Below are 27,058 nucleotides of genomic sequence, written 5' to 3' on the forward strand. Positions count from 1 at the left end.
CCTGGGCGGCGAAGACCTCTCGTAGCGCTGCAATGGTAACGCCTGCTGATGGAGTGGTGACAGGTAGAACCTCCACCTACTTCAAAAAGGCGTCCACAACCACCAAGAAGTAATGGCCCTCGAAGGGTCCCCCAAAATCCACATGTAGGCGGTCTCTGTGGGAACGGCCAAAGGGTGATTTCCACATGACGCGAGGCTCGCTGATGCTCCTGGCAGATTTGGCAGCTCTACACCAAGTGAGTGATGTCCTGGTCCAGGCCAGGCCACCAAACATGAAAGCGGGCCACCATCTTGGTCTTTTCTACGCCAGGATGACCCGCGTGCAGCAACTGCAGAACCCTGGACCGTAGGCTTTGTGGGACCACCACCCTAGAACCCCACAGTAGGCAGCCCTGCTGCAAGCTCAGCTCAGCGGCCTTGTGGCTATAGGCCTGCTGCACTAATTCCTCTCCACGGGACAGCGCCTTGACCACCTGAGACAGGACTGCGTCCCGGCTTGAGATACCGCAGATCTGGAGAGCACCTTCGGGTACGCGTGTTCCAGCATTAACATTTCAGCAGGTTCTGGCACAGCATCAGGCACCTCTGGCAGGGGCAGGCGGCTCAGGGCATCAGCAGGTCCCAAGTCCTTTCCCGGACGGTAAACCAGCTGGTAACTGTAAGCTGCCAGCCTCAAGGCCCAGCGTACCACTCGAGGTGATGCCTGCACAGGAACTGCCTTGTCAGGCCCCAGCAGCTCCAACAGCGGCTTGTGGTCCGTGACCACCTCGAACTTCCGGCCCGACAGATACTGGTGGAAACGGTTGGCACCGAACATGAGGGCCAAACCTTCCTTGTCCAGCTGGCTGTAACGTTGCTCAGCAGCATGCAGCCGTCGAGAATCAAACGACACAGGGCGTTCCTGGCTATCTTTGTCCTGGTGTGCAAGGACGGCTCCCACACCGCACGGCGACGCATCTACAGTAAGGCTTGGCAGGACCGAAGTGCTCCAGCACTGGAGCCTTGGTGATTAGCTCCTTGCAGCGCTGGAAGGCCCGGTCCTGCTGCTTCTTCCAGACCCATTGCTGACATCTCGAAGCAGAAGATAGAGCGGCTGGAGATGCTCCGATAGGTTGGGCAGAAAACTCCTGTAGAAGTTGATGAGGCTGAGGTAGCTCTGAAGCTCCTTCTTCTGGGGCTTAAGTACCTTGAGCATAGCATCAACTTTGCGGGGATCCGGGACTAGGCATGCCTGGGAAATGACATGTCCGAAGTACTCAACGCTGGTGGCTAGGAAAACGCACTTTTCCAGCTTGAGCTTGAGGCCGGCGTCCTGCAGTCGTGCCAGGACGTTGTGCAGGTTCTGCAGGTGGTCCCCGTCGTCGCTGCCAGTAACCAGGATGTCGTCCAAGTACACCGCGACGTGCCTCATGCCCCTGAAGAGGTTGTCCATCTCCCTCTGGAATATGGCTGGGGCCGAGGCCACGCCAAATAGTAAGCGCGTGTACTGAAAGAGCCCCAAAGTTGTCGATATTGTGACATACTTCCGGGAGGCATCCTGGAGCACTAGCTGCTGGTAAGCATCTCTGAGGTCAATCTTGGTAAACTATCCACTGGACAATGCTGACCAGAGATCTTCAATCCGGGGCAGCGGGTACTTCTCGATGGTAGCGACGGGGTTGATGGTAACCTTGAAATCCCCGGAGATCCTGACACTGCCGTCTCACTTGAGGACTGGTACGATGGGAGCGGCCCATTCTGATGTCTTGACAGGCACCAGGATGCCCTCTCACTGTAACCGTTGCAGCTCCTGGGTGACCCCGTTCTTCAGGGCGAACGGCAGTGGGCGCGGCTTGAAAAAACGTGGCCGGGCTCCCTCAGTTACATAGATGCCAGCCGTCGTGCCGGCAAATGTGCCCACCCCTGGCTGGAACAGGGACTTGAACTCGGTCAGGAAGCTGGGGACGTCTTGCACCACATGCAGGCTGGCTTCCTGGTACTCTGGCAGACGAACGCCCAGTGCATGAATCCAGTTTCGGCCCAGCAGCGTCGGCGACGACCCCTTCGTTAAGTAAAGGGGAAGGGTTGCCTCCCTGCCGTCAAAGCGAACGCTGACCTGTGCCTGATCATGGACCTGGGAGAATTGCCCGGAGTAGCTGCGCAGCATCACGCCCGAAGCCTCGACGGACACGCCGGGGAAAGTACGCTTGAAGAGTTTCCCGGCCATTACTGACACGCTGGCCCCTGTGTCCAGCTCCATGAAAATGGGGTGCCCGCAGATTTCGACGGTCAGCATGTACAGCGGCACAGACGACGGTACAAAGCCTGTGTGCCACATGCCGAAAATCGGCGGGTTCTCGGCCACGACGTGGAGCCTGGCCGCGGAAGAACTTGAGCCAGCTGCCGCACGCCCCCGCCGCACACCTTTGCGACGGCTGCCCTGGCCGCAGGCTTGTGTGTTACCTGGGCTTGAATCAGGCTGCTGCTGCTGTTTGCTGTTCGTCCTCCCCCTTCGGCATACACGTGGCGGGTGCCCCGTTTTCCCGCACGTAAAGCATTGTGCTTGAGAGAACTGGCACTGTGAGGGGAGTGCGCACCAGCACAGCGACCGCACGTACTGCTCTTTGTCGCCAAATCGTTGACCGCCGCTTCCACCGACGGTGAGCCAGTCGCACGGGAAATCTCGCCGGCGTCCTTGGCGGCAGCTTCCATTGCCAGCGCTGCCTTCACGGTGTCGTCCAGCGAGGGGTTGGGGAGCTCCAGGAGTCGCGTCTGCATAGCGGGGTTGTTGATGCCGCAGATGAAACTGTCCCGGAGCAGCCAGTTCAGCTGGTCCCCAAAACGCAGGCACTCGCTAACCCTAGTAGCGCAGCAACGAACTGCCCGAGGGTCTTTCGTTCCCGGCGGCTCCGGTTATTGAAGCGGAAACGCTCCATTAGTGTGGACGGTGCAGGGTTGAAATGCGAGCGCAGTATGGCGGGCAGCTCGCCCAGCGTTTTAACGTGCGGCGTGGCTGGCTTGAGAAGGTCGAGCAAGAGGTTGAAGACGTGGGTCCAGCAGCTGGCCAGGAAAATGTCCCGCTGTTTGTCCTTGGGTGTGTCGTTTGCCCGGAAGAATACGTGGACTTGCTGCTCGAAAATTTGCCAGGCGGACCCATCTCCCTCGAACGGCTCGAGCCTTCCGTACAGCAACATGGCGGCAACAACGGGGGGCGGTGTTTCGCCACTCGCGGCGGCGTGGGAAGATATGTGGGTACTCGTCGCCACTGTCACGATCCATCCGGGTTTGTGAACAAGGGAGTGCTCGAGGGACCCTCCGTTAGACGGACGCTCCGCAGCGTGGTGGTGCTGAACGATGACTGACCGCCGAGCAGCCGTGCTCGTCGGTGTTTATTGCGGTGCGGTGACCAATTTTGCCTGCCGAGCTTAGCAGGCCACCGAGCCTGGCGGCAAACGAACTTAGGGGAGGGGGGCGTCACATGCTTGCTACAGAAACCCTCAGTAGTGACTATTGTCTCATCAACTCAACCATTTGCACACGCCCCATGGCACAACCCATCAAACAAGCCAGCATCCCAGATTGAACAAAACTCCGACAAAATTGGCAGGACACTGTTTCCATACACGCGCAAGGCTACCAGGCCTGGTCCCAGCAATTTATTGCTAGCTTTCGTTCTACGGAAACACAGATCCAGCTCTCAGAGGTGGTCTCGGATGTAGATGGCCTCTTTGGGAAGCCCGGCACAGCCTCGTCCGTCACTGGGGCCATCAGAAACACAATAGAGAGCTAAAATCTCGCATATCATAGCTCACCCAGAAGGCAGCAGAGTAAGCGGCTCAGGTCACCGACAGTTGATGTTCGCCTCGATGTGAGTAAGTGAAACTTAAAGCTGTTGTGGATGTCGTTAAGTCACATTACAATAGGCAAAGTGACGCTGATCGCAAGGGGTTAACTGTTTATTGAGATAGAATAAGCAAGCGATAGAATGGAAACTATCTACGCTGACATCAAACTACAAGTCAAAAGTTAGAATTTTCGGTTTTCGTTCTCTTAGCCGAATGTCCATGGAATCCCTCTCCAACGGCCCTGCACGTACCTCAAAGCATCCCCTACATCCCCCACACCCCATCGTTCGTCCAATCACACTGCGGTGCGCGCAGTGTGCAAGCAACGGGGCACCAGAGTGACACTATCGGGAGTTCCAACGCGTAACGGCCGTCGCCACAAATTCTTTATAGTGCGACGAGTCTCTTGCCTCACAACCTCGCAAGACACACTTCCACGAAGAAAGCACTTCCACGCCCCGCTGGGGCATCTGCCCAGTTTGCCGAATGTCTCCGCATACTGCTGTTCAGCGGCGAGCGGTTGATTTCAAAGCCACGGCACTGCTTCTGCGAACCGACTGGCGGTAGCCCCGACTCACAGTCAACTTGCTTACGCGCTCTTAGTAAACCGTGGCTCCCCCACCCCCGTTGGCTATAACTCTCCGGCGCCGTGTTGGTGTCGAACTACGCGTCTTTTTTGATGACCGCGTGAGACCCTTACATGCAGCCGCCCACACAAGCAACGCTGAACTCCACGCCCACTCTAACTGGGCTGGCCGCTCCAATACGGCTGCGCGACAAATGTCCAGCCGAAACCCATCGCGCCTTTTTCGCGCCCTCATTGACCCCATACAAACCCGCAATGAAACACCTAAATACTTGCAGCGCGCCGTCCACGGCTCCGCTGGTAACACAACTCTGTGAGCGCACAAGCTCAGGTACCTTTGCACTACCCAGGATGACCGAGGGCCGGTATACTTATATGCAGGCTCTGATAATGTCGAGCGGGATCAAAGTTTTCGGCTCCACAACCTGATCGCAGCCCTGGACAAAATGAAGCGTGGCACTGCACTCGGACGGAACAGAACTGCAGTCAAGCTTCTGGCAAATCTGCCGGACTCGACTTACAGTTCACTATTGGCGTACTTGAATTCTATCTGGCTCGGAGAAGTGCCCCTCCCTATCGAATGGAAGACAGAACTTGTAACCTTTATTTCTAAACCTGGCAAAACCGTGAATACAGACAACCTACGCCCCATCTTCCTCACCTCTTGTGTGGGCATGTTAATGGAGACGACGGTGCGGGACAGGTTGTTCACTTTTGTAGGAGACCACAACACATTTGCGGACACCATGTTCGGGTTTTGGCCACACAAATCTGCACAGGATGTTCTCCTCCAACTAATATATAAGATGCGTCTATGGTGAACACGCTGCAGTCAGCGTAGGACGATTGTTTAATGATCTAGGGCCCCGCGTGGCGTTCATTTTTTAGCGAGGGTGCTTAACAGTATTGTTCACCTCTGCATCTTACGTCAGACTCCCGCGAATTTTACGAATTGCTATCGAATTAAGTAGACTGCTTGAACTGCAGTTCCAGTGCCAACTGGCGTGCAACAGACAATAGTAGAACATGCGCATAAGAAGCAGCAGCGGCGGCTACGTCTTCTATATCTTTTCACTTTAGCATATCTTTAAAATTTATTCTGTGAGCACCACGTACCGACACAATAAGTGTATACAAATATACTTACACGACAAAGTCTATTTGATTTAACAGAGAACGATGTAGCCCACCAACAATTATTTCTAACGATACAGATAGCTTATGCCTACAGAATTAATATGTTGCTGTGTGTTGAGCTACCTTTCTGAAAATAAAGCCCCGCAGGCTCCAGTGGCCTCTTCAGAAGCAAAGTATTTTATCAACGGCGTGTGAAATGCACGTCATTGATATGTGTCTCTTTATTGCTTCTCTTTCCAGTTGACAATGTTAACGACTCATGAAAGAAGAAACTCTACCAATAATTTACAACTATAATTAGGGATAAAAACATTGCCACTTGCTTGGAGAGGTCATAAATATATCCAGGTATAATTCTCGCAATAACCGAAATGAGACCAAGGCAGATTCACTCAAAATCAGAATGAACAACAGTCCCGCGCCGCAGCGCTTATCCTCGGACTCACAGTAGAAAAAAAAAAGCAACACGGGCTGCAGTTTTACCGGAAAGGCAAGCAGTATTAGTGATAGCAAAATATAAGCAAATTTTTCCAAGCGAACCATTCTTTGAGGACACACCTAGTCTCTTCAAGTGCAACTGTAATCAAAAGTAATACATACATACATACATACATACATACATACATACATACATACATACATACATACATACATACATACATACATACATACATACATACATACTGTTAAGATGCGTTATAGTTCGGTTGATTAGACGCTCAGATAGCAGAGCACGTAGCGAGAGGACACAGAGCTTCGGCAACACAGACACAAGGCTTTCAACCAAAACGTTGTCGTCGTCTTTCTCGAAGCAGTGCCTGCCGCGCGTTCTTCTCCAGTACAATTGCCTCCCCGGAGAAGAGGAGCCGTCTCGGCGACCTACGGGCAAGATAGCACAGGTGGATCAAAGTACGGCTTGAGCCGCTGAACGTGCACGATTTCGCGCCCTCGGCGGCGCTTATCGCAAGGCGGCTCAAGGGGTTCTACCAAGTAGTTCACAGGAGACGTTTGACTGACGACACGGTAGGGACCTTGGTACTTGGAAACAAGCTTTGGTGAAAGTCCAGGGCTGGTAGCGGGAACCCAAAGCCAGACTAGTGAGTCAGGGGCAAAGGGTGCCAGAGAGGAGGGAATATCCCGAAGGTGCTTCTGTCGCTGCTGATCAGCCGAAGTAAATGTGCGGGCGAGCTTTCGGCACTCTTCCGCGTGTGCAGCAGCTTCGGACAGGGTAGTAGCCTCCGTTGGGTCAGGGCGATACGGAAGGATGGTGTCCATTGTGCAGGAAGGCTCGCGTCCGTAAAGAAGAAAGAACGGGGAAAATGCTGTAGTGGTCTGTGTGGCGGTATTATAAGCGTACGTCACGAAGGGGAGAATTCGGTCCCAATTGGTTTGGTCAGATGCGACGTACATGGCTAACATATCGCCAAGAGTGCGGTTAAAGCGCTCAGTCATGCCATTAGTTTGCGGGTGGTATGCAGTAGTAGTACGGTGAAATACGTTGCATTCCTTGAGCAGGGCTTCTATAACTTCAGACGCGGCCTCTGTCGCTCAGCAACTCTCTGGGGGCTCCATGGCGAAGTATGATGTTACGCAGAAGGAACCCGGCAACATCCCGCGCAGATGCGTTGGGCAGAGGCGAAGTTTCCGCGTAACGCGTGAGATGGTCTATCGCCACTATCACCCAGCGGTTGACATCTGAAGTACCCGGAAGGGGTCCATAAAGATCAACTCCGACCCGGTCAAAGGCCCGTCCTGGGCAAGGCAAGGGTTGCAGTGGAGCAGCTAAGGCATGAGGGGTATTCTTGCGGCGTTGGCATGCGAGGCAGGAGCGGACATATTGGCGGACGAATCGGTACGTCCCGCGCCAGTAATAACGAATTCGCAGGCGCGCGTATGTTTTGAGTACTCCTGCATGTGCGCATTGCGGGTCATCGTGAAACGCTGCACATATGTCCGAACGTAGATGCCGAGGAACCACGCGTAACCATTTGCGCCCGTCCGAGAGGTAGTTACGGCGGTACAGGAGCCCGTCACGAACAACGAAGTGGTGTGCTTGGCGACGCAACGCACGTCCAGTAGAAGGCGCTGATGGGTCTGACAGAAAAGCCAGCATAGCAACAATCCATGGATCCTTGTGCTGCTCCGAAAGCATATCCGTGGCGGTGAGGGAGGACTCGCATATTCGTACTTTCTGATAATTGGGCTGGCCTGACACTGCGGAGCGAGACAAGGCATCCGCGTCCGAATGTTTACGGCCTGAGCGGTACAGCACTCGAATATCATACTCTTGGAGGCGAAGCGCCCATCGAGCGAGGCGACCTGAAGGATCTTTCAAGGACGACAGCCAGCAGAGTGCATGGTGGTCCGTGATGACGTCGAACGGGCGACCGTAGAGGTAAGGACGGAACTTATTTATGGCCCAAACGATAGCCAGGCATTCTTTTTCTGTAACGGAATAGTTTGCTTCCGCTTTCGTGAGTGCGCGGCTAGCGAAGGCAACAACGTATTCATCGAAGCCAGTCTTTCGTTGTGCAAGAACAGTGCCAATGCCGACGCCACTGGCATCCGTGTGTATTTCTGTCGGTGCGCTTGGGTGAAAATGTCGAAGTATGGGGGGTGAGGTTAGAAGACGTCGCAGCGTCGTGAATGCGGCATCGCAAGCTGGCGGCCAAGCCACCAGGTCGTGGTTACCCGCGAGAAGCTGCGTCAAAGGCGCTATTATGGTGTCGAAGTTGCGGATGAAAGGACGAAAATAGGAGCATAATCCGATGAAGCTGCGGAGTTCTTTTGTGGTCTTTGGTCTTGGAAATTCGGCAACGGCTTGGAGTTTGGTTGGATCTGGGAGCACACCATCTTTCGAAACAACGTGGCCAAGGATGACTAGCTGCCGGGCGGCGAAGCGACACTTCTTCAAGTTGAGCTGGAGTCCAGCATCGGCAAGGCAAGTGAGCACGCGTTTGAGTCGGAACAGGTGAGAAGAAAAGTCCGGGGAAAAGATGACAATGTCATCGAGATAACAAAGGCATGTCTGCCATTTGAGGCCCCGGAGTATGTTATCCATCATTCTTTCAAAAGTTGCAGGCGCATTACAGAAGCCAAAGGGCATCACGGTAAATTCATATAAGCCATCAGGCGTAACAAATGCCGTTTTCGGACGGTCTGCATCAGCCACCCGGACCTGCCAATAACCAGATCGTAAGTCTAAGGACGAAAAGAATTCAGCGCCTTGGAGGCAGTCCAGTGCGTCGTCGATACGGGGAAGAGGATATACATCTTTCCCGGTTATCTTGTTGAGTCGTCGATAGTCCACACAAAAACGAATTGTCCCATCTTTCTTTTTGACCAGCACTACCGGAGAAGCCCAAGGACTGTGTGATGGCTGTATCACGCCGCGTCGGAGCATGTCTCCTACGTGCTCATCGATGACACGACGCTCCGTCGCGGACACACGGTATGGACGTTGGCGTAGCGGCGCGTGGCTGCCGGTGTCGATGCGATGAACGACTGTGGAGGTACGGCCTAAACATTGTTTCTGTAGGTCGAAAGAAGCTCGAAATCGGTTAAGAAGGTCGACGATCTGCGTGCGCTGACTCGGAGTGAGGTTGGGGTCAATAGACGGAGCAAACTCTCGCTCACATGCAGGCGGAGGCGCAGAAACAGGGAGAGTCATGGCGTCAACGTGAAGAGGAGTCGAGTCATCAGGTACATCGTAGACAGAGCTCGTGTCGAATTCATCAGCAAAACCAAGGCACTCGCCATGATGTAAGCTTGATGGACACGAAAACGGATTCGAAACGTAAAGTGCACTGGAGCCCTAGCGAAAGGGAAGGAGGGCAAAGGGAAGCAAGAAGGGATGACGGCGTACAGCAAGTTGAGATGGCGTGAAAAGAACTGTGGAATCGTAGAAAGCAGCACAGGAAACGGGTACAAGGGCGGAAGAGAAAGGAGGAATATCAGTGGCGGTGGCAACGAACACTCGAGCAGAAGGTGGAGGCAAATCTTCAGAAAGACTGCCGCAGAATGGAGTCAGCGCAAGTTCTGCACGGGCACAATCAATAATAGCGTGATGAGATGAGAGGAAGTCCCATCCTAGGATGATGTCGTGAGAGCAGCGGGGAAGAACAACAAATTCAATGTGGTATAAACTGTCTTGTATGGCGACACGAACGGTACATGTTCCTAAGGGCTCAATAGGATCAGCGCTTGCTGTGCGTAGCGAAATGGCAGAAAACGGCATGGCGACTTTTCGGAGCGTACGGCGAAGCTGGTCGGCAATGACGGACACTGCGGCACCCGTGTCGACAAGCGCGTGAACGGCGATACCTTCGGCAAAAACTTCAATGACGTTCGTTGGGAATAAACGAGGGCTTGAGCAGTTCGAAGAGATCGCAGTTCTTGCCTCCGGAACTGCGCCATTTAGTTTTCCTCCGCAGCCGGAGGGCGGCGGACGATGGGGGACAGGGAACGTCGACGGGGAGATGGAGACGGACGAGTGTTGAAGCTTTGGGGAACATGAGATGAAGGAGCGAAGTGCGGAACTGGTGGTGAATAGCGGGACTGAGAGTCAGGAGCATTCCCTTGAAGTCTCGCAGTATCGGGAGGATACCAACCTCGCCGGCGGCAGAACCGTGCCACGTGTCCAGCAAAGCCACACGCGAAGCAGATCGGCCGATTGTCTTAGGTACGCCAGGGATTATCAACAGGGGGTCTAGGTAGCGGAGCACAGTTTGGAGCTGGGCGTAGGGGCTGCGGAGGCGCGCAGAAGCCGCTTCTGGGCACGTAGTTCGCAGCTGCAGAAGGCGAGGCGTAGAAGCCGCTTGTGGGCGTGTAATGCGCAACTTCAGGCGGAGGTCTTGGCCTGGCAACGACGGCAGCGTAAGTGAGCGGGACTGTCGCTGAAGGTGGCTGATTAGCAAGAGGTAGTGCGTCGCTGACTTGTTCATGGATGACGCGTCGCAGTTCCGGGGACAAAGAGGACTCAGACGACTAAGTAGCAGGCAGCAGTGACAGTTGGCGCGCGACTTCTTCGCGAACAAATTGCTTGATTTGGTCGAGGAACGAAGAGTGGGCGGAAGCAGCACTAGAACTGTCAGTTAAAGCCGGCGCGACAGCGCGGCGCGTGGTAAGGCGCTGTTTGCGGAGCTCATCGTAGCTCTGGCACAGTGTAATGACCTCGTCGATCGTTTGAGGATTTTTCGCCAAGAGCATTTGAAAGGCGTCATCTTCTATGCCCTTCATTACATTCTTGATCTTTTCAGAGTCGGGCATGGTGGGATTAATGCTCCGGCAAAGGTCAACTACGTCTTCAATGTAGCTGGTGAAGTTTTCACCCTTTTGCTGAGCGCGACCACGCAAACGTTGTTCTGCGCGAAGCTTGCGCATAGCAGGGCGACCGAAGACTTCTTTGAAACAATGGGTAAATGCTGTCCAGGTGGAAAGGTTGGATTCATGATTCCGGAACCAGAGATTCGCGACTCCAGAAAGATAGAAGATGACGTTAGTCAATTTAGCTTTGTCATCCCACTTGTTGTGAGCACTCACGCGATCGTATGACGAGAGCCAATCCTCCACGTCATGGTCGTCGTCGCCGCTGAAGACCGGAGGATCGCGTTGGCGGAGAGCACCGGAGCAGACGACAGGCGATGCCATGGGAGGATCGGGCTGCGCAGCGTCCTGGGGCATAGCAGAAACGGTAGGGAGCGTCCGGCTGCGGAGTTCCAGGTTTGGGAAGGGCCCCGCACGTCCACCAAATGTTAAGATGCGTTATAGTTCGGTTGATTAGACGCTCAGATAGCAGAGCACGTAGCGAGAGGACACAGAGCTTCGGCAACACAGACACAAGGCTTTCAACCAAAACGTTGTCGTCGTCTTTCTCGAAGCAGTGCCTGCCGCGCGTTCTTCTCCAGTACAATAGATACATACATACACGCTGCATGAGTAGGGTTCAGAAAGGTGGTCGGGCCCCAGCTCCTCAGGAATAATGAAAACGTTCCACCTATGTATGCAGGTATATGCACCAATGTATCGCCAGTTGGATGCCAGCGTTTGTCCTATCTCGTATTTGTCCCCGTATTTCCTTCTCGTGCTCTGCACGCTCATGGTGAATTACCAACTAGCCAACTCAGCCACCTTGCTAAATCACTTTGACGTGCTGGCGCTGGGACTTCGGCAGAAAATAAAAAAAAATTAAATTTGGCCTTTAAGTTTTCGTGCAATAACGAAACATCACCCCAAAATAAGCGAAATTGAGCGCTGAAAGAACACCTTATCAATATAAATTGAGATAATGTTTATCTTTAGTGTTTCTTTAAAGAATACCCGCAATTTCCTGTTAACTGTCCAAGTGGTAGCTTTGACACTCGGTACTTTGGTACTGTAACGCAGCCTTACACACCGACAGTTTAGATTTCTGTAGACATGAACGACCGGTCTTTTATAAATGTAGAAGGCCTTACCAGTGCAATTCTGTTTCCGTGGTGCTGAAGTTTTTCAGTGAGGAATTCAACAAATGACAACAGCACTGTCTGGGAGTGCTTGTACGGAGAGTGCACTATGCCCTCTTGTATTGGTGCTTGCATTGTAACCTTCAAAAAAAAAGAAGCAGTGGGCACATATGAATATTAGGACTTGCGAGATTCTGAAAATACATACGACCATGTTTTAATCCTTGTTGTGAAGAGAAATGTTTTTTTTTAATTTTAATGTATATGTTGTGTGCTGTTATTCAATCCACGAGAAACCTAATCCTTGTAGCACTGAGATGGACGGTTGACGCGGGCTAGCTGGTAAATATCGCAGTCTAAACAGCGCTAAAGGATGGGACAAGTTAGTAGACGAACAATGAAGCACTGACCTTCAGCTAATGTTTATTACTTGCCTACATGACGTGCATGCCACTGCATTAAGCAGGGCATGCGGTAGCGCGTGAATTAAAAGAAAAAGGGAAACTGGAACAAAGGGCATCCTCGCTGTGCGCTGAAAAGAATGAGGGTGCTCTCCAGAATTAGGTGTTAAAGCCATTGTAAAAAGTATCAAAACCTGAGATCACGCCATGTCTACGTAGCTTACGATATACCAAAAACAAAAAAACAGAGAAGCTCATGGTGCATCAGCACGCCTCCTATTAGGACCTTGGAGAAAGAGATGGAAATGTTAAATAGGTGGCCGCGGGCGCGGCAGGGCTGCGGCACCTCAAATGAAATCACATTTAATGACGTTGTCGAGATTCCCTTCATTGTGCTCTTTCCTTGCTGTGTGTTTATATACTATGGACAGCAGGCAAGTAAAGTAACTTGAATGACAGCGCTTCGTCGCTTGTGGTCTTGCTCGTTGCGTCCTTTCGCATTATTTACAACTCAGAGAGTGGAGGATTACGGCTGCTGCCGGGGCAGGTTTAAATGTGGCGGGCGTTATGAAGACACCTTCATAATGCGGCTTCTTTTCTGACGTAATCGAGAAAACGAGAATTGAGAGTGGTATACAGACGGGGCTCTATAGGTGATGTTCATGTAGGGAGCTGCCATTGTCGCTGGTAGCTTATGTCGAGCGTCGATGCATCCATTCTGAATTGCTCCGCAAGAATCTGGCAACGTAGTGCAGCAGACCTCGTAGCTGAACTCGAAGAGGGACAGAAGCGCACTTCCGGAGCAAAATCTTGGCCCCGTGATGCCAAAAAGCAGAACGATGCTTTTCGGCAGAAATTCAGAATGACGACACGGAAGCGCATACGTGAGTGCACAGAGGGGCGGTGGCCTCCCTGTGTGAACTAGCACTCGTTGTTTGAAGTTTTTATGAGCGCATTTGATGACATATTTTCCATTTTTGTTCAACAGGGCATTGACCTGTCTAGCATATGCGTACAGATCTTCCAGACGTGGTGATTGAACGTCGTTGGAATAGTCATATAGAATAATCACTGAGAATGCAAATGTTTGCTGTCATTTCGGGATCATGGCTGCTGCTGGGAAAGTGTAATGCGAGACTTCTGTGGATTTCGATTTCTATTTGAAGGAAGGTGAAATTGTTTGAGTCTTTTTTATGACTAAGGATAGTTATGAAAAGAAACCTTGACATATATGAGGGCGCGATGATCACCACCTTGTGAAATTTATTAGAAACAAATAAAGAGTAAGAAAGGCTGCTACGTCCTTTCCTTTTCCCCAAAGCAGTTTCTGATCCGTTTCTGATATACACCCTCAAAATGTTTACACCTTTCAGCCGTATGTTGTCCCACAACAATAATCGTCATCTGTCTTGCCCACGTTGAACACTGAGAGCCCAGTACTTCCAAGTCACGGATGGCTTGTGCGTTATCAGCGTGACTTGCATTTTCGTCAAGAAAGTAGCAAGTGCTGAGTTCTCAAGAAAGGAAACACAAGCAAGGCAGATGACCATTATGGTTGTGGGACAAGATAAGGCCGAAAGGGCGTAAAACATTTTTAGGAATAGTGCCTGGTCGCAGCGAGGTCATTAATATACCTGGTATTAAAGTAGACGTTGCGCACATTGCGTAGCACATTACTATATATATGCGTGATGAGCGGGTGCCTATTAAGTGATAACGTTTACTTTATATGATTTACTCCGGGACATGACTGATATGGCTGAATGCCTGTTCTGACTGAGCTTGGATAGCACATGAAAACAAACATAATTGTATGCGGGATGACGGGCGATGGGAAAGGTAGGTCAACAGAATAAACTCATTATTGTTACATACACATCAACACTACTCAAGCAGAAGATTGGGTCAGTTGGCGCAAAGCACGTGTAATTGGAAATCGAGGGGAGATGCGTCCGTCCTGCAGAAAACATAAACAGGATGCTGCTGATGATGATAACGACATATGAATAAAACATTTAAAACATTCTCGAAAATACTCAGTACATTTGCGTGCAAGTCGACGCACGAATGTGTATTTTTATTTTTAGGGCCGAATCAAACAATTTCGCGCATTTTATTATTCCCCTAGGAGGTGGACATCATAATTATTGGGATCATATCCATTTAGAAGCAAGTGGATTCGGACTACACTCAAAAGATGGCAGGCGAGCCAATATTTTTTGACACCACTGAAGTCATATTCTTCAGTTAGCTGAGCGTTTGAGGTATGGCTAGAGAATATATTTCTGCAAGGATTCATGCGACCCGCAAGCAACTTGTGTTTGCGCTTTCCTACCGTTTGACTTTCGTAGGAGTTTTCGGTTCCGCTGTTGCACGTCCATCCCTCGCAGTTTCCTGCGTACTTTCCCGGCAGCAGTTCGAGCATTTGCAGGTGAGATCGAATGAGATTCTCCATTGGCAATCCGATTGATGAAAGTGAAGGGGCCAATACAGCATTCAGAGCCCTAAAAAAGAATTAAACGCAAACAAATGAATTGTCTTTGTAATCAACCAGCAAAATAATGGAAGACCGTAACTTTTTAATCGAAGTTTGCAGAAAAAAATGGGCTGATTTCTTCCAACTTTTAAACATTTAAGTTTTCATGAGGTACGAAGTTTGTCCGTAATATTGGTATCAGTTCAAAGCTTGCGAAATTCCTTACACTACGAAATTGCAATCATATCCCACTATGTTTTTTTTTTATACAGACAGTTTCTAGAATGAAGAGCTGTTCTGCACGAATAGTGAGCTGTTATTATTGTTTGAGTGTCAGCACTTTGTGCGTTAACGTGCTCTATATTTTCCCATGAGAAATAATCTGCTATAGTGAAATTATTACACTGTGAGGCCTTTCTATGCCTCCCGCTAATGATCATACGAAATAAATGTGACAAGCTCTTCAGCGCTGCGCGAATAGTGCAATAAAGAAAGGTGCAGAAGTGAAGAAAAGGTAACTGTACTCGTGCCATATATGCGAAAATCCTGCTGATATTTTAAACTTGCCCGCGGCCGTGCACCAAAATGTAGAGCGGAAAGAATTACGTTGAAATACTTGAGAAAAACTGTTAGTATGAAAATTAGCTTGTTTTTCCTTGTTTATAGTAACAAACGTTTATGAGCCGGGATGTGTGCTCGCCGCTCCTTAATGTTATCAACGCATCCATAGAAGTGGCGACTGAGAGTAGAACAGCTGAACTAATGTACAAAAGAATGAAGCACCGTCTCCCTGTTACCTTGAAAAACACGCATCCAAGAAGCGCCTTCTGTGGAATCCGTCGCAAAATAATATGGACAAAAAATAAATGTGATGAGGTGCTGCACCATGAATGTCAACAACTAGAAGAAAAGACCGAAGTAACACAAAGGCAAGTCCAGGATTATAGGGTTAATCGGAAAGCTAGCTTAAGATTCACTGCTAAACCTGACCTCTATTCAAACTTCGGGTCCCCGTGCTTCATTATCATAGAAGTCAGAATTTGCTAAATCCTGAGACACCCAGAGAAAGTATGCAAATAATCATATGTATGTCGCTAGTGACGTTGATAGTTCCCGGAGTCTGTAGTCCCGTGTGCGCCTTTTTTATCTTTTAAACGAAGCCTACAAAATTTGCTCTAATCGTAACGCTACAGATGAATTATGCGCAGAGGCGTACATCATTTGCAAGAAAAACCCAAGAAATTCATTTATTAAATAGAATGACTACAGTGATTAAATTCTTGAGTACAAACTTGAAGGAAATTTTTACATTGGAAAGTTGTAAGAAATCGTCTTGAATCTCTTGGTACGTGTTTCGACATTCCAAGATGGCCATCTAGACCGAAATAACCCGCGTGAAATTAGTCGTTCGATTTACCTGATCACGCACGCGTCCGCGACAAGCACGGTTTTTCGTCATTTATCCTAAGACATAAATGTGTGGATAAAAAAATATAGAAATTCTGACAATTGCCTACTGATGCGTTGGCCTTGTTTGGCACGGCTGTGACTTTGTTTTTGATTAGTTTTGCTTTCGTGCTGTTGCTAGCTTAGGCGTGTCTACCCATGGCCTTTTCAGTGGCAAAGAACGCTTAATGCATAGTAGACAGTTGCTATAATTTCTCTCGGCATCCTACCCCTTCAATGTAATCGTACCAATTGAGTCGAAACGCCGGGCACGTGAGCAGAGCGTTCGAAAGGGAACGCCAGCTGCCGCAGTAGCATATGAGGTGTGGCGTGAGATAAGAGTGCATAGCCGCGATGTCATGCCACCCTCCACGAGAGCGTGTAAGCGCGACTAAACGAGGACGTAAAAAGAAACATACACAGGGACAGTGCTACTTTCAACAATATGTTTTATTTTGGCGCGCATCGATAAATCTATACCGTACGAGCGGAAACAAACGACACAGCAAAAAGGAACATTCAGTTGTGCGTGTCAGTGAACCGTACACGTGTCCAAGGCATGGCCATTGCAGTGCATGTTTTTAGTACGCCTTGCACACATGTACGGTTCGTTGACATGCACCACTGAACGTTCGTTTTTGCTGTCTTGTTTGTTTCCGCTCGTGCGATATATATTTAATTATGCGTGCCTAAATAAAATCTACAGTTGAAAGTAGCGCAGCCTCTGTGATTCTCATTCTTTCGACATCCTCGTTTCATCGCGCTTATGCACTCTATTATGGTTTCAAACCAACTAGCCCGCCAACGAGTTTTAACCAAATGTCACTCTCGCCGCCGCTCTCGCAAGCCTGTGTTATACGCGCGTTTGTTGTCCACGGAAACTCCTGCGTTCTGACGGTGCCTCTAAGCGTCTCAACGCGCTCGCTTGTCCGCGACGTGTTGGCGAAGGATTCTCAGCCGCTATCAATTGTACAGTTGGCCACCCCAAAACCTCAAGTTGGCCCACACCCCAATTTCAAGTTGGCCCAATAACATATTTTAATTTTTTACAACCCCACATTTCAAGTAGCCAACCCCTTGAAATCGAAGTTAGCCTACCCACAAATTTCTGTGCGGCCACCTCCCGCCCACAAACTCCCAGTTGACCTACCTCTAAACTTAAGTTGGCTCACCCTCGGATTTCAACTTGGCCCACAGTGAAATTTAATTTGACCCACCCCTAAATTTCAAGTTGGCCCACCCCCCAATTGCAGTTGGCCCTACCCCAAATTAAGTTTGCCCACCCCATATTTAGGATAGTCCATCTCCTTATGTAGGTTGGCCTATCTCCAAAGATCAGTTCACCCACCCCCCGATTTCAACTTGGTTTACTATGAAGTTTTAGGTTGGCCCACCTCCAAAACTAATTTAGCCACATCAAACTAGAGCCACAACAAATTTATTTGGTCCACGTCGAAATTAAATGTTGATCGATCCCCAAATTTTCAGTTGGCCAACCCCCTAATTAAGTTGGCCAAGCGCACATTTCAAGTAGGCCTACCCACCCGCCGTGGTTGCTCAGTGGCTATGGTGTTGGGCTGCTGAGCACGAGGTCGCGGGATCGAATCCCGGTCACGGCGGCCGCATTTGGATGGAGGCGAAATGCGAAAACACCCGTGTAATTAGATTTAGGTGCACGTTAAAGAACCCCAGGTGGTCGAAATTTCCGGAGTCTTCCACTACGGCGTGCCTCATAATCAGAAAGTGGTTTTGGCACGTAAAACCCCATAATTTAATTTTTTTAAGTAGGCCTACCCAAAAAGTTTAAGCTGACCCACCCCCAAATTTAGGCTCGCCACCGCCGAACGCCAAGTTGACCGAGACCCAAATAGCTGTTGGCGCACCCCTACTACAAGCTTCCCCATGCAAATTCTAAGGAGCCCTGTGTATCTTTAGAGGTATTATATTCTTATTATATTTGTTTGTTTTAAATTGTTCTTTTATCGTTTAAAAGCGACGAATCATCTACATTTACACTGTCACAGCGAATAAGTGCCCCAACTTTGCAGAGGGACTTTTTGCATGACTGGGCTGGGGAGCTCGCCGCAGCCGACTTCAGCACTAAAATGAAGCCACCGTCGTAGTTGCATCTTCCAACAAGATGATAACAATTCTCGCTTAGCGCAGCTCTAGATTGACTGCACAGCCACAGCAGGAGCAAGACAGACTTCTTTATTGCATGGCCTGGTGAAGCTTCATTTTTCGCCGTCCCATTACGTCACAGTAAGAGTGCACGACGAACCAGGCTTCAGTTTAGCGTGCGTAACGAGGTCACATAATAAATGATTTCAAGATAGATATTTTGATTTACATTACAAGTTTTTACTTTGACTTGATTGCAAATTTGAAAAGTAAAAATAGGGAACTGTATTTTTATAACGACACCGTTGGAATTTCCGATATATAATGTGCCGCAGAATTTTAGCTAAAGATTTTATTGTAGTTATTTTAGGTTGCGAATCGATTGTTCTGGTTTTTCTTGCAAATGATGTCCGCCTGGGCACATAATTCATCTGTAGTGACGTAATGCGAGCAAATTTTGGAACGCTTCTAAAGAAAGTGACCAAAAAATAAAAACCCACTGTAGAGACCCTCTTCGCGGAACACATTGCTCTAGATGAACAAGAGGGTACCTTCGGCCTCCTCTCCTTGCGTTGCCTGAGAGAAAGCGCGCGAATGCCGAACCATTTACGATGCTACCATGCGATAAGCTGTCGGAAAGGCAACTGGGTTGTTAAAGTACAGTGGATCAAGACACGCAACAAAATGTGGAGTGGTAGAGAGAATACCAGTGAAGTAGTTGACTGCAAAATGAGGGATATGCGTATTAAAATAAATAAAAAATACGATCCAGGCTCATAAAGCGGTGCTACTCAATAAGTATCGGTGTTGCCAACCCTTAGTGAAGCATGGCTATCTTCGAGGTTAAAAAATGCACTCATCCACCAGCCTTGCGTCCCTAACCTTCAAAGTGAGGGCTTCAACTCCGGGTCCTCGGCAAAACAAAGTGCCGCTGGTTCCACTGTGATCAAGGGAATAGCGCTGCTTCCTGGAATGGTAGCTTTCTCGCAGTGTATAACCAGAACCGCGAGTTCAGTCTTTAGCACCCGTACATTTTGTAATGTCGCATTCTGTAACAGCCGAATATGAGCGTCAAAATCGCGTCGTTCACTACACAACACGTTCGCTAGAATCTAATGCCGTTTGCAATTATGGGCACCCTAATATCGGCTATCTGGAAATAAACATTCGCCTGGCAAATGCCATGAACCTTGAAACTTCTTTTGCATCTATGCACATCTGTCAATATTAGCTTTACCGGGAAGGCGGGAGATGGAAATTCAAGGCCATGAGCAAAACGAGAACAACGTGAAAGCAGGAGCCAACATCTGGACCAGTGGACTTGTCTTCTTTAAGGCGACATATGCTTTCCTCGCCACAGTATATATAGGGGGGGGGGGGGTCTTCTAAAGGGGAGAAGGGCGTAAGGTGGGTGGGTGTTGAAATGAGTGAAGGGTGTGTTAGCGGCGAGGGTGTCGAACTGAGAATAAAGGAGTGCTGTGCACAAGGCCAGGGACGCGGCCGTCTGTCAATCACGTGTCAACGCCCGTGTGTCAGCCGGCGTGCCCAGCAGCCCTCTATTATCTGTTTCGCTGGTGGTCATGACTATGGTTTCTCTGAAAGATAATAGAAGGAGCGGTAGAAAGCGGTGCTCGTGAAAAAAAAGAAACAAAAGAAAATACCGATATGGCATAAATCAGTAAATCAGTAAAAAAAGGAGAAAGAAGGCTAAGAAACCAAACTAAGTGTCGTTGCCGATAGCTTGAAATTTAGCATAGCGAATAGATTCTAAAGTTCCCTTTGAAACGTTTTTGCCTATTGGTTGCAATGTCTTGGACTTATGGATAAAGTATGATTCTCTGTATTTTTTTTCTCGTTAAAAACAGAAATTTGAGTGTAAGATGTAGAGAATAAATTCATCAAAGTTGTCACCTGTTTGGTTGAAATGCTCGGCGACGGCTTTCGGAAGCTCTTTAGCTGTGTCCGCGCGATGTCCGTTTAATCTGACGTTCATTGATTAGCATTATCCCGGTTCACTGATATATTGTTTCTTAGAGAAGGAACTTTCAAGCACATAAATCACATCCGAACTTGTACAAGTGAAGCTAGATTTCACTTTGTGTGTGTAACTATTGGCGGTGCTTTTAATTTTAATGTTACTCTGAAGGTGCCTGAAGGTTTTGCAGCTAGGGCGGCAACAAGCTTTTATTGCGAGGGGGAGGCTGTTGGCTGACTTTTGCGTGCACTAACATGCCTTTAAAGTTCCTGTTGCGGTGACAGGTAAGCCTTGGTAAATCCGGGAACGCTTTTCTTAGACGCTCGTTACTTGATAATATTGGGTGGTATTTTGGTAGGGTGTTGTTTATGCTTGCGAGTGCGTTAGAATATTTTGTTATAAAGGACGGCGGTCTGCAGATTCTGGTGTAGGCTGTTTCTTCGCTAATTCTGACTTTCTCTCCAATCTTGACGCGACATCACAAGCTCTATCGAGAGCAACTTGTGGATAGTTTCTTTCTGCTAGCGTTGTCTTCAGGACATTTAGAGGGTAGATATAATCGTGTTCTTCGATGCAGGTTCTTCTTATTCGTTTCGCTTGTCCGAGAAAAATTCTTTGCTTGCAGTGTCGAGGGTGATGACTGTTGTAGTCTAAATATTGCTGGCTATACGTAGGCTTCCGGTAAACTGGCGTTGTCAAACTGAGAACGACACATTGCGTCACCGGTTGCGTTGATGAAAAAGAAAGACTGCAGCCTACGGTTCTGCATGGATTACCTCAAGTGCAACCACGTCACAAAAAAGGACGTGCATCCACTACCGTGCATCGATGACTCCTTAGATCGCCTCCGGCATGCATGCTAGTTTTCGTTCATGGACTTGTGCAGTGACTGCTGGCACATTGAAGTGGAGGAGCGCGACCGTGAATAGGCTCCCTTCATTACGCCGGACGACCTGCATGAGTTTAAGGTTCTACCATTCGGCTTCTGTTCATCAAGAACTGACTAGCGCAAGAGTGGACACAGGACACTAAAAAGGCGACAAGGACGAAGAATCGCCCCCAACTTTTCAACGAAAGATGGACAGTGTCTGTAGCCTGAAGTGGCAATCTTCTCTGGTGTATTTAGATGCTGTCGTAGTCTTCTCTACGACGTTTGAACAACATACGCAGCAACTCAAAGCCGTTCTTATTACCAGCCGTACCACTCATCGTTTTCTTAAACGAGAAAAATCCCACTTCGCCTATGACGAACTAAAATTCCTTGGCCACGTAGTCAGTAACACTGGAATTCTACCCTACCCAGAGAAAACTACGGCGGCTGTCTGTTTTCCGACAGCTACAAGTAAGCTGGAAGTCCGATGCTTTGTGGGGTTTTATGCCTACTACTGTCGCTTCGTTGAACACACCTCGCTGAACTAGCAACTCGACTTCTGGAGGACGACGCCACCTTTGTTTGGGCGCAATAACAGCAAGACGCCTTTCGGGAGCTCCAGACCCGCCTTCAGTCTCCTCCAATTCTGGGCTATCTGTATATATGTATATATGTATATATGAACGTAAGTGGTTATTCAATCAGCAAAAAACACCTTTCATCGCTCAGTGCTTAGGTGTCTCTACGATTCCTGGAAACACGGCTATGTTGACATCAGCAACAGCTGGGATTGACAACAGCCTAGCCCTACTCAAATAAACTTTCATATATAGAATCAGCATGATTTTCTTTTTCACAACCATTGTATTGCTTATGTAATGTTATCCGACACATTTTTTTTTTATTTCCTGCGAGCTACCTTTAAGCAATAGTAAATCATTTCTAAAGACACTAAACAGTGCGACACATCCGCAAGCGTTTCGCGGCAATTTGCAGTAGATCTACGTATATGTGTCATTTTTTACCTCTGTTAAAATATATGTACAAGTCCCATACGACCGATATAAGAGCTTCTAGCGTTTTTGGAAACCAGATACACAGGAATAAATTATGTGATCTGCGATCCTGTGTCTGTGTACGCTATAGAAAGGCGTTTCTTTTCCTCATGTCACCCACACTGCTGCTGTCACAGTGTCATCCCGTCATTGACAAGCAATACAAATCGTTCTTCTCGGTACAGAGGAGCCAACCAGCCGGAAGCAACACGGGCACACCGCTTCTTTTAGCTCTTATGGCATCCGTAACGGCAAAGGCGCGTTCCCGTTACAGCACTAGCGCATGCTTACTCATCACTTTGACCGCTTAGGCTGGAGTAACGGTTTGATATTATCGAATGCACTGGAGCAGTGTATAGGCTGATCCTCGGGTCCACGGGATACCATAAGTGCAGAATCTCCGAGCATGATGGGGTGGCGAGCACCGGACCTGAACGAATCGCACTGAAAACGGACGGACCGTTGTATGCCGTTATCGTCTACAACAGGTATTGCGTATTGGGCGCAACAAGGCTATCGCTTTAAAACCGACTACGCCCTAGAGATTCATGGAGGGATCTCTGGTGCTGCGATCGCCCAGCCACCATGGGAATGAAAGAAATACATGGATTTTTTTATCTTAGTGCTTGTGACTTCAGACGTTCTTGCGACATCGTTTACCACGCTTTATCTGTTTTCACTGTCCTAAATTTCAGAACACTCAATACTTTTCCAAGTACTGATGACTGCGAACACGCGCAATCGCTACCAATGGCAGCGGTTTATCCTGTCAAGGTGGCCACACCAAAAAGCAGCAAGCGTCTTAACGCCAAGGTCAAGAGACCCCGACCTAGATCACACACACACACACACACACACAAAAAAAAAACAGACGTTCTTGTGGACATGCCCAACAAGCTGTCGGACAAGATGGAGAAAATGTTCGAGGCGCTGGCGGCGCGCATCAGTTACAGCGAGGCAGAGAGGAAGGCGCACAGAGTATAGTATGACAGGCGGCTCGCAGAGCTAAAGAAGAAGATCTCGTAAAAATGGCGGGCACCAAAAAGGGAAGACTCGTCATGTGGCAGTGGAACTGCCGCAGCTTCTCAAAGAAAGAAGCAACGATGGCACAACACATTAAAACGACCGCGAAAACAAAAAGCCCAGCGTAATAGTTCTCAAGGAAACATTCGACCACGCCGAAATTGCCGGGTACGCCACCCACAAACAACGCACAAAAGGGACGGGGAGAGACATAGTCGTGACCACATTAGTTGAAAAAGACTGGTCGCGATGCCGCAAATAATGAGAATTGCGGACACTAGCCACATCCTCATAAAAGTCGTGTCTCGCAGCAAGAAGAACAGCACCTTCGTCCTGATACGTCTAGAGCAGCCCTTCCAAAAAGGGCCTAACACACAATTTCGCAGATTTATTTAACGAAACGATGACCATAGGGTGTGGGGGGGGGGGCGACAACAGGCTCGTCATCGCGGGTGACTTCAACGCTCCACACATGCTGTGCGCATATAGGCACTCGTTCAAGAAGGGAAAAGATCTGTCCGACTCATAGAAAAGGCCGGCCCAACCCTTCTCAGCGACGCGGCCCCTCACACCAGAGTGGGTGCGGGCCCCCATAGAGACAGCACTCCAGACCTAACGCTATTGAGGAGCGCCGGGGGAATCACCCGGGAGAACACCTTCGAGGACCTGGGGAGCGATCACAGGATCCTCAATACAGCCCTAGGAGAGGCCCACGTCCCGAAGGGAACAAAAATTATGTTCAGGACAAATTCCGCAAAATCCGGACAAATTCCGCAAAATCAGAGACGAAAAATAACACGGACCCATGAGAAACAGAAGAATGGAACGGGGAGCTATTACGAGACGCCGAAAGGCTACGACCGAGATGGAGTGGGACGAGTGGGGGGCTCGACGCGAACACCAACACGACGACGACGGTGGCGGTCACCCTGCGCGAATGGACAACAGGCTCGCGCACCTCGTAGAAGCCGAGAAATTCATGCAGAAATGTCTGAAAAAGAAAAGCCCAATAGAAATCTAAAGCGCCAAATCGCAGAACTAAACAAGAACACCGAAACACACTGCGCCCGGTTATGTAATCAGTATTGGGACGAAGCATGCGACGCCATGGACGGGAACATCAACACGGGCATGACGTGGAAAATCCTGAAGCACCTGCTCGACCCGTCGGACAGGAAGACAGCAGCGAAAACGGGAATGACCAAGCTCAGACACACGTACAAAGGAAACCTCCCTGAGATGGGCGATGAAATCGTCAAGCTGTATCTTGAGAGACTTCCAGCCGTTGAACACCGGAACTACTCAGGCTCTCGCAGCGAAGCACTCGCTAGAGACTTTTCCCAGCAAGAAATCAAGGCGGATCTGCAGACCATCAAGACCAAGTTGGCGCCGGGCCCCGACAAAACCAACAAGATGCTCCGGAACCTGAACGACCAGGCAACAAGCCGCTTGACAGACTACATCAACGAGTGCTGCCGGAACAGCGGGATACGAGACGAATGGAAGAGGTCCGACGTGATCCTCATCCCCAAGCTGGGTAATTCCTTAGAAATACAGAACATGTGGCCGATCTCTCTCACTTCCTGCGTTGGTAAAGCGATGGAGCATGCCTGCCTGAGTGTATAGTTAACGGCTATCTGGAGTGAAACGACATGTACCACAACAATACAATTGGCTTCAGAAGAGTGCACTCTACCCAAGACGCCATGATGCAACTCAAAGGGCAAGTCTTAGGCACCACGGAGCGGGGCTTGACGACAATACTTGGACTTCATCTGAAGCAGGCCTTCGACAGGGTCAAGCACGCGGCCATCCTCTACCACATCGCGCAGCTCGGCCTGGTCAAACGAACGTATAAATAAATGTGAAATCGCCTTACGGGAAGAACAGCCAGAATCAGACTGGATGAGGAGGAGAGCATCTAGGTGGGCACAGGAAGCGCTGTCACACCATAAAGGCCTGCTGTGTCACCGATGCTCTTCAACCTAGTCATAATCGGACTATCGGAAAAACTGGAGCGAACTGAAGGCATTAATCACACAGTGTATGCAGACGACATTACGATTTGGACTAAGAAGCACGCAAGCGAGGGAGACATGCAGAACAGACTTCAAGGAGGGGTAGAGGCAATGGAAAATCATGTGGAGGGGACCGGACTAGAATGCTCGCCGGAGAAATTGGAACTGCAGCTCTACCGCCCCAGGAGGCTAGGCAAACCGTCCAGAGAGAAAGCGGAACCACAAAACAGGGGACTCAGATTAACCTTTAGAAAAGGCTGGATGATACCTATGGTCCAAAAGATAAGAGTCCTGGGTCTCTGGATCGAAGCGAGGGGACGCTCTAACGCGCCTGGAAAAAAAGTCACGGTGACCGTTCGGCTACTCTAGAGGGTCTCCAGCAACAGAAGGCGTAAAAAGAAACAAAGGTCATACGGGTCGTCCACGCCTTCACGATCAGCCACGCCACGTACATGGCGGCATTCGTCCACTGGAACAATTTGAGACAAGATCGATGCGCTCATTAGAAAAGCGTGCGGAACGGCACTGGGTCTCCCCCTATACACAAGAAACGCAAAGTTACTACACCTCGGGGTACATAACACGCTGGAGGAAATCGCAGAAGCACAGAGGATAGCGCAACTCGAAAGACTCTCTGGAACCAAGGTAGGCAGAGAAATCATGAAAAGAATCGGCATTAACTACCACGCAATGAACGGCCCCAAGACGCAGATCCACCCGGACGTCCGAGCGGCAATAAACACTGAAAATATCCGGAAAACAATGCTCCCCGTGCGAAATGCCGAGAGAAGGAAATGCCGCACGAAAACGATTTAAAAAAAATCAAGGCATGAAGGAGGCGGTGCTCTTCGTAGACGCCACCCGGTACCCCCGAAACCGGAACGACAATGGTGGTGTCGGCGGTGACGAGGGTACCTCCTTCGCATGGGAAGACCGTGACTGCGGGCTTTGTAAGGATCAGATCGTCGGAGGCCGTGTTAGAAATGGCAATCGCATTGGCTGTAATCCACGGTCGGCAACAAGACAGGACAATAATCAGCGACTCTAAGACAGCGATTAGGAACTTCACAAAGGGATGGATCTCCACCGATGCGGCCAAAATCCTCATTCGCAGAGCAGAAGACTTTAAGGACGGCAAAATCACACCCAAATGCCTCAAACGGATCCCGGCACATATGAGGGAAGTAACCACGAATGGCTCTCCCAACCTCAACGAGAAGGCCCACTGAGCCGCGCGAGAATTAACCCAATGTGGCTCGGACAGTGACAGCCCAACACCCCGAAACCCCCGGGGAAGGGGGGAGGACAGCGGCGGAGGCGATGTAGAACACGGAGGAGTCGACGACGAAGCAGTAGCAATACAAGACGACAGGGACAGACTGGTCACGTACCACGACATACTCACACGCTATACAAAACAAAGAGAAGCATACCCACAACTCCACAAACAACTCGACAGGTCTTAAGAAACAGGTGGACGAAAGACGCAAACCAGAGTGCTCCGAAACGCAGCACATTTAAACAGAACAAATTCAAGGCACTAACCACACCCGAGCTGCAAGCTCTGCAAGCAGGAACACGCAGACATGGCACACATCTTATGGAAATGTAGAGAGATCAGATCAATATATGTAGAAGACAACATAGAACCGGACCTTCTCGGGGAGCGATGGCGAACCGCT

The 27,058-nt window shown here is 49.6% G+C and overlaps 1 protein-coding gene across 1 annotated transcript in view; it reads right to left on the reverse strand.

Moving 5' to 3' along the window:
- LOC126526315 (uncharacterized) overlaps positions 1-27,058 on the reverse strand; it is a 99,501-nt gene that overhangs the window by 60,026 nt on the left and 12,417 nt on the right. Inside the window, exons 2-3 of the mRNA XM_050174217.3 lie at positions 14,727-14,895; positions 12,003-12,131 (exon numbers count right to left, since the gene is read on the reverse strand). Coding sequence (XP_050030174.2) covers positions 12,003-12,131; positions 14,727-14,846 — 249 coding nt within the window. The 5' untranslated portion in view covers positions 14,847-14,895. The remainder of the gene's footprint in view (positions 1-12,002; positions 12,132-14,726; positions 14,896-27,058) is intronic.

This window comes from Dermacentor andersoni, chromosome 8 (genome assembly GCF_023375885.2).
Source record: "Dermacentor andersoni chromosome 8, qqDerAnde1_hic_scaffold, whole genome shotgun sequence".
NCBI classification, from domain to species: Eukaryota; Metazoa; Arthropoda; class Arachnida; order Ixodida; family Ixodidae; genus Dermacentor; species Dermacentor andersoni.